Source organism: Lytechinus variegatus, chromosome 12, assembly GCF_018143015.1.
Source record: "Lytechinus variegatus isolate NC3 chromosome 12, Lvar_3.0, whole genome shotgun sequence".
NCBI lineage: Eukaryota > Metazoa > Echinodermata > Echinoidea > Temnopleuroida > Toxopneustidae > Lytechinus > Lytechinus variegatus.
Window position 1 is genome coordinate 19,853,757 of NC_054751.1, and position 8,474 is coordinate 19,862,230.

Here is an 8,474-nt window from a genome sequence, read left to right on the forward strand (position 1 = left end):
TATAATGTAAAATCTGTACAAAAAAAAATGAAATTACTATTGTGTAATTTGAACAATAACAGACAAAAGAAATAATGAGAGATTGAAGGACATCATCGACTCTCGATCTCTCATTTGCATATCACTATCTTTTGTAAGCAAAACTTTTTCATAACTGTATTCACATCGGATCATAGCGTTATCCATTGGCGGCGGAAGCCAAAAAATTAGGGGGGTCTACCTAAAATTTTAGGGGGGGGACAAGAGACATTTTAAGGGGAGTCCAGCAGAATTTAGGGGGGACGCAGGAAACAAAATTGACAAGCAATTAAAAATAAAAAAGGTTATCAACTAACAATTTAGGGGGGACCCGTCCCTCCACATCAAATTTTTGGAGGACCTGTCTCCCGAATTCCGCCGCCTATGGCGTTATCGCTTGATAGATTTTTCTCATAGATTGAATCAATTTTCTGGCCGGGTGGACACCTTTAAATGGGGGTGTGGCTGCCCCCAATCTCATGTTGGCAGCTTCCCGCGCCCCTTGTGGATGCGCGTTTTTTACTTTATTGTCTACGCGCTGCGCTAATTAGTTTTAAGTCTCTTTACCATTGATTCTTCCGATAATTAAAGATAATTCTTTGTTTTTACATTATTTAAATTGTTAATCGAACGAATTGGATCATAATTCTTGTGTATAATAGTAGTTTATATTTTCCAACACTTTTCGGTCTAACTTGCCAATTCAGTGTAATTATAAAACATATTTTTCTTGATTATATTTTTATGATATCAATGCGCGCAAAGTGCCATGACAACCCAAAATAACTATTTTCTTGATTTTGTCACTTTGCTGTTATTTGACCTATAGAAGGAGACTTTTGTTTACGGCTCCTCTGCAAAATCTGTTTTAACATTACTGCCATGCAAACGTTATTTATGTCCAGCCAACGAGGTGAGTTGGATCGAAAGAAGTTTTATTCATGATATTGCTGATATAAATTATTAATCAATTCTTTATTTTCATGTAATATTATTCTAACGATTGTGGAATATGATGGATATTTATGTTTCGGAACTTGGTTGATATTGATGTGCTTTTGTTTAAATTACGTAATTGTACTTGAAACTTAGTGACATGACATTTGGTTATGAATGATGAGAATTAGTTAAGAATTATTGTTTGAAATGTTATATGATCGTATATGTCTTGTTTGAAATGTCATAGTTGAGGAAATTTCACTAAAAGAGTAATTTAATAAGACTTGATTAATATATGTTTAATTGGAAAAGATATGTTATTGCAATGTACATATTCGATATGAAAGTAATTGTTTTAATTGTTCAATGTTTGTTACAGTTTCACGGCACTGTTTGGAAATAAACTTTCAACATCCGTCTAAACGTTGGATCTTTTGACTTTGTGTAAATAACTTGGTGGCAGTTACAGTGAAACTCGATGGACATTGAATCCTGTCCAACAAGTACCGGTATGCTTAGATGATCGTGTAGATGTATCAAGCTGAGCCATTCGATGTCAACCAGTGCATTCGGTCCCTTCAAGCCATCGGTTAAGGCGCATCGCGGGATATTCGGCAACTGAGTGACGGCTTCAAAACCTTGGAAACACATCTAGATCTACAACGCAACCCAGAACTTTAAAGATGTCAAAGAACCAATGAACGAGAACTAGAACTATAGGCTTAGAATTATAACAATTAATTGAAGTAGACTAACAACGAACTGAAGCAAGAGTTACAACCGGACTAATTTTATTTCATTGCATCTACATGTAAGTCGATCGTATCATGATTCGTCTTCAGTAAGTCATACCATTTTATTTATTTCTTTTTATCAGTTGCAAATGATTGATATAATTCATATATCTCATTATATTTTCTAAATTCAAATTTCGGTCTTTGAGATATTTTGCCGAGAAATTATTTGAATGCATTCTTCTCAATTTTGAAGTTTGATGGAGTATCTGTTACTTGCAATTTAACTCCAGATTATTTTGCAGAAGCTAAATTTCAATCTTTGCTATATGATTCAACAATTTCCATTTCTATGTTGAGAAGTCAGATGTAACTATATATTGTCCATTTAGAATTTCTATGCTTTTTTATGAAGAATATATACAATATGTTCCCTGTTGTGATTCAGCAAGTTGATTATTGAATTAATGCCCTCATCGGTAGCATGGATATTCATGTAGACATAGATAGCATGTCTGTAGAGAATATGCGCCGTTCTGCTCGCATAAAGAAACTAACAGAAAAAGCAATCATGCAAAAGAAAGATGATGAGTTGCAGGGCAAATTTTATTCAGAACACCTTGACCTGCTAACAACCCTAAAGGACACTGATAGATTGCTCTCTTCAGTCCCCATTAACGAAAATGAACTTTCTCTGCGGAAATCTGATATTTCTGCAAGATTCGATTCTCTGCGAAAAGTTGCAAGTGAACTTGAAGAAATTCAAGGCGGTGTGAATGAGGACATAGCCAAGCATTTAGATGAGCTTTCCCCAATTATTGTAGACACAATTTCAAAAATTGTGGTTGCCGTTTCTGAATCACGACGGGAAACATTCATTGAAGCACCCTCTGTTTCAAAGAAGTCTGCTGCGTCTAAGATGTCGAAAATGTCTACAATTTCTTCAAAAAGGGCAGTTGTAGTAGCTGAAGCGGCAGCATTGCAAGAGAAACTTGCTGCTCACAAGCGCCAGAATGAATGCCAGATGGTGTTAGAACGCCTCGAGATGGAAGAAGATGCTCGAAGGAAAGAAGCATCACTCAAGATAGAACAGCTACGAAGAAAACTAGAAGAGGAACGCCTAGAAGGTGAACTAAAGGCACAGGAGGCAATGATAAGAGTGTATGACGAAGTAGAAGATGATGGTGCGTCAACAGATACGATGAGATCGACAAAACAATTGATTAAATCCCCTAATCAAGATGACAAAAGGGTTAAGTCGCAAAAACATGACGCCTCCATCGATCCTCCTCTCACAAAGAGCAAGGCCTTAAATCCTGATTCACCTGTCTTCCAGCCATCTCATTCTTCAAGCGAGGCCCAACAGAATGAAAGTCTAGCAGAAGTTCTCACTCGAACGATGACACTTAGTCGGTTACCAATTCCTGAGCCTCCAGTATTTATGGGTGATCCTCTCCAATATCCTGACTGGCTATCAGCTTTCACAACTTTAATTGAATGTCGTGGAATTCCCTCTGGTGAAAGGATACACTACCTCAGAAAGTACATTGGAGGATCGGCAAGAGAGGCTGTCAGCGGCTTCTTTTTGCTGAGGTCTGAGAAAGCATATGAACAAGCCAGAGAAATACTTGAGAAGCGTTTCGGCAACCCCTTCACCATTTCAGAAGCCTTTCGATCCAAACTTGACTCATGGCCGAGGATCGGCAATAGGGATTCCAAAGGCCTTCAGAAACTTTCAGATTTCTTGCAACAATGTCTTCAAGCATCATCAGAAATCAAAGACTTGGAAATCTTGAATGACATTCGGGAGATGAGCAGAATTTGCATGAAACTTCCGGATTGGATTGTACACAGATGGAATCGCACGGTAGCGAAAGTCAAGAAAGACAATGGCAGGTATCCATCATTCAGAGAATTTGTCTCATTTCTATCAGAAGAAACTGATATTGCCAATGATCCGTATGTTACATATGACACAGTAAAGGCAGGAAAAGACAAGAATCATAACGATGCTTTCCAGATACAGGAAGAAAGCAAGAATCCTACATCTCGTCAACAAAGGACAACCTTCTCTGTAGCCAGCAAGACAAGCACTACCCAGAAGACATGTGTCCTCTGCAAACGGCAGAATCATGGGTTGAATGAGTGCTGGGACTTCAATCAGAAAACTTTGGAGCAAAGGAGAGATTTAGTGAAGAAAGAAGGTCTTTGCTTCGGATGTCTCTCCAAAGGTCATATGTCAAAGCAGTGTCAAAAGAGGGCTGAGTGCAAGAAGTGCAACAAGCGCCACCCAACAAGTCTACACAATGAGACACTAAATCAGCTGTCTACGGAAAGAAAACGTGATCAAAGTGAGGCACAGTCTACTCAGACCAAAGAAGTTACCAAGGAGAAAGAAGCTTCTTGCAACAGAGTCAGGTCAGATGTAGATGTTTCTCTCACATCGATGGTGCTGCCTGTTTACCTATCTAGTTTGGATGACCCTCAGAACGAGATACTAGTATATGCCTTACTAGATACGATGTCGGATACAACATTTATCACAGATAGTATTGGAAATGACCTTCACGTGTCCTCTGAAACTGCGATGTTAAGTTTGACTACAATGACAGATTCCAAGACAATTCCATGTAGGAAATTCAAGAATCTTGTCGTTCGAGGTTTTAAGTCAGCAGTAAAGATACCTCTTCCTGCTGCATACTCCAGGGACTCCATCCCTCTTGATGAAGCTCATATCCCCACAGAAGATACAGCCAACAAGTGGACTCACTTAAACAATATCTCGAACCAGCTCGCACCAAAGCAAGATTGCCCCATAGGTCTGCTCATTGGATACAATTGTGCCCGTGCTCTTGCACCAAAGAATTGCATTCTTGGAAAGAATGATGAGCCATTTGCAGTAGAGACGGAGTTGGGATGGAGCATCGTCGGTGGTTCTCAGAACGACTCCACAGAGAGCTTTGACACGATTGGGCAGACATATCGTACTGTCAATGTGAAGGTAGCAGATCCTAGTCTGACAGACAGTCAGTCTAATGTGAAGTACATTTACAAGACACAGTTAAAGGAAGTTACTGCTGGAGACTTCCTTCAGATGATGGAAAGAGACTTTCATGAATTAGACAGAAAGGAAACGATGTCTCAGGAAGACAAGAAATTTCTAAAGATCATCAAAGATGGAATCCACCAAAGGGATGATGGGTATTATGAAATGCCCTTACCTTTCAAGAAGGGTGAACCTGATCTGCCTGACAATCGGAAAGCTGCTATGAGCCGACTTCACGGATTGAAAAATCAGTTCCTGAAGAGACCAAAGTACCATGAACACTACATGACTTTCATGAATGAGATTCTTAAGCGAGGTGATGCTGAGAAGATTCCCACAGATGAAGTGTCTACTTCAAGCAGTTGGTATATACCACATCATGGTGTATATCACCCTAAAAAGCCGAACAAAGTCAGGGTCGTATTCGACTGTAGTGCTCGATACCAAGGAACCTGTCTGAATGATCATCTTCTACAAGGGCCCGACCTGATCAATCCCCTTATCGGAGTTCTGTGTAGATTTCGCCAAGCACCTATAGCCTTCACTTGCGACGTAGAAAAGATGTATCACCAGTTCCGTGTGACGAAGGAACATCAAGACTATCTCCGTTTCCTGTGGTGGGAGGATGGGGATCTCTCTAAGCCCCCAGTGGATTATCGAATGAAGGTCCATCTCTTTGGAGCCACTTCTTCTCCGGGATGTGCAAACTTTGGGCTGAAGCAAATAGCAGAAGACCACAAAGTCCTTGGTGTAGAAGCTGCAGAATTTTTGAAGAGGAATTTCTACGTCGATGATGGCCTAAAATGTGTATCCTCTGAAGAAGATGCCATTGACCTTATCAAGAAGGCAGTGTCTATGTGTGCCAAAGGTAACCTGCGTCTTCATAAGTTTGTCTGCAACAATCAACGAGTGACAAGCAGTATCCCCGAATCGGAACGAACTGCTGTTGCAAAGACTAGTCTGGAACTCGGTCAACAAGGCTCCACATCAATTGAAAGAGCACTTGGGATACAATGGTGCATCAACTCAGATGAATTCTGTTTCAGACTAACCCTCAAGGATCATCCCCTGACAAGACGCGGAATTCTTGCCACCGTTGCTTCCATTTACGACCCACTTGGTTTGATTGCACCTGTGGTTCTTGTTGGAAGACAGATTGTCCAGGAAATGTGTAGACAAAAGATGGACTGGGACCATCCTGTTCCTGAAGATCTCCGTCCACAATGGGAAAAGTGGAGACTTGAGATTCTGAAACTTCCCAAAGTTACGATCCCTCGTTGCTTCGAACCACAAGACTTTGGGACACCTCAGGAAGTGCAGCTCCACCACTTTTCAGACGCCTCCTTATCAGGATACGGTCAGTGCTCCTATGTGCGTCTAAAGGATGAAAATGGCAAGGTCCACTGCTCCTTAGCCATGGCAAAGGCAAGAGTGACTCCTCTAAAGCCAACAACAATCCCAAGGTTAGAACTCCAGGCAGCTACCTGCTCCGTGAGAATTGCTAGTATCCTAAATGATGAACTTGACTACGATTCTCTCACGCACCACTTCTGGACAGACTCAAAAGTTGTTCTTGGCTACATATACAACGAGACTAGGCGCTTCCATATGTATGTTGCCAATCGTGTTGAACGCATACTTCAGACTTCATGCCCAGAACAATGGAATTATGTATCCAGTGCTGAGAATCCTGCTGATCATGCTTCTCGAGGATTGACGACAGAAGAAATGCTATCATCCAACTGGCTTACAGGACCTACCTTTCTTTGGAAGAGTGAGATTCCTACACAGGATGTCGATGTTGAGGTTTCTCCTGACGATGTTGAAGTGAAATCAGCAGCTACTGTTCATGTTACACAGGTAGAGAACTTCACATCTTTCGAAGATAGATTGACTCGATTCTCCAGTCTTCATAATGCAGTGTCAGCAGTTGCAGTGATAGTAAAGTGCTGCTACAGAAAGAAGGACCTGAGCATTGATGAAGTAGAAGCAAGACGAATAGCGGAAAGGAATATTATCCGTGCAATTCAGAAAGAAGCATTTCGTGAAGAAAGGAAGCAAATCAAGTCAGATCCCTCAGTCGGTTCAAAGTCCAACTCATTGAAGCAGCTTGACCCTTTCCTTGATAATGACAATCTTCTACGGGTGGGAGGTCGGTTGAAAAAGGCCGAGATGATGTATGGTGCGAAACATCCTATCATCCTACCAAAGCGAAGCCATCTATCCAACCTCGTTGCCTTGCACTATCATCAAAGAACTGCACATCAAGGAAGAAATCTGACCATCAATGCCATTCGTTCCAGTGGATATTGGATCATTGGTTGCAGGAGTATTGTCTCATCTCTAATCAGCAAGTGTGTAATCTGTATCAAATCCCGAGGCAAGCCAAGAGGACAAAAGATGGCCGATCTACCTCAGGATAGAGTAGAGCCTTCTCCTCCTTTCACCTACTGTGGACTTGACTGTTTTGGTCCCTTTACTATCAAGGAAGGAAGAAAGGAGATAAAGCGATATGGGCTCATTCTTACCTGTATGGCTATGAGGGCCGTACATATCGAAATGCTAGACGATCTGTCCACCGATGCATTTCTCAATGGACTAAGATGTTTCATTGCTATCCGGGGAAATGTTCGCCTCATTCGTTGTGATCAAGGATCTAACTTCATTGGAGCCAAGCATGAATTGAAAAAAGGCCTCCGTGAATTAGATGGAGATCGCGTTGCCACTCAATTACTGAAACTTGACTGTGAATTCAAGATGAACCCTCCTTCTTCAAGTCACATGGGAGGAATCTGGGAACGACAAATCAGGAATGTCAGAAATGTTCTCGATGGAATATTAGAACAGTCAGGAACTCAACTAAATACATCCTCTCTTCGAACGTTCCTGTACGAAGCTATGGCTATCATCAATAGCAGGCCATTGACAGTTGAAGATCTGGAATGTGCGGATGGTCCACTCCCCTTGACTCCGAATCATGTCTTGACCATGAAGTCAGGTATTGTGATGCCCCCACCAGGAAAATTTGAGAGAGAAGACCTCTATCTCTCAAAAAGATGGAGACGTGTGCAATACTTAACAAATCTCTTTTGGATTCGTTGGAAGAAAGAGTATCTTCACACCCTCCAAACCAGGAAGACCTGGCCAAAACAACAGCGAAACTTCGAGGTAAATGACATAGTCATGCTACAAGACGATGGTCTTTGTAGAACACACTGGAGTATAGCCAAGGTTGTTCAGACTTTCGTAAGCGATGATGGCTTTGTTCGTCGAGTTAAACTTCTCAAGGCAACTCCGGACTTAGACAAGAATGGAAAACCTCTCCAAAAGAGAACTGTGCTTGAAAGACCTGTCCACAAGCTGATCTCCTTAGTCCCTAACTCCGACTAAGTTTACCCCTTTGACTCTTTCACTGATATCATTTTGTCTTATGGTTGTTATATATATATATATACATATTTACATAGAGACAACCCTTTTTATTTGCCTATCTTTGAGTGACTTGTGTAAGAGATTTCTTACCTGATATTTATGGTGATTATATTTTTTGCTATTGATTGTACTTTAATGTGTTTTATTCACATTCTGGATATTATGTGTGTATCTATACATATATATAATATTCAAAACAAAAATCAAAAAAAGAAAAAAAAAAAATCAAAGAAGATTTTTGGGTGGGAGTGTGGCTGCCCCCAATCTCATGTTGGCAGCTTCCCGCGCCCCTTGTGGATGCGCGT

General features: G+C 40.9%; 1 protein-coding gene across 1 annotated transcript; it reads left to right on the forward strand.

The window, feature by feature from the left end:
• The first annotated feature begins 2,175 nt into the window (after positions 1–2,175).
• On the forward strand, positions 2,176–8,127 carry LOC121425329. Its single transcript, XM_041621359.1, has one exon. The coding sequence runs from the start codon at positions 2,176–2,178 to the stop codon at positions 8,125–8,127; it is 5,952 nt and encodes a 1,983-aa protein (XP_041477293.1).
• The last annotated feature ends 347 nt before the right edge of the window (positions 8,128–8,474 follow it).

Bases quoted from the DNA above. Each gene is read 5' to 3' on its own strand.
- LOC121425329 (XM_041621359.1), top strand. From the start codon at position 2,176: ATGGATATTCATGTAGACATAGATAGCATGTCTGTAGAGAATATGCGC.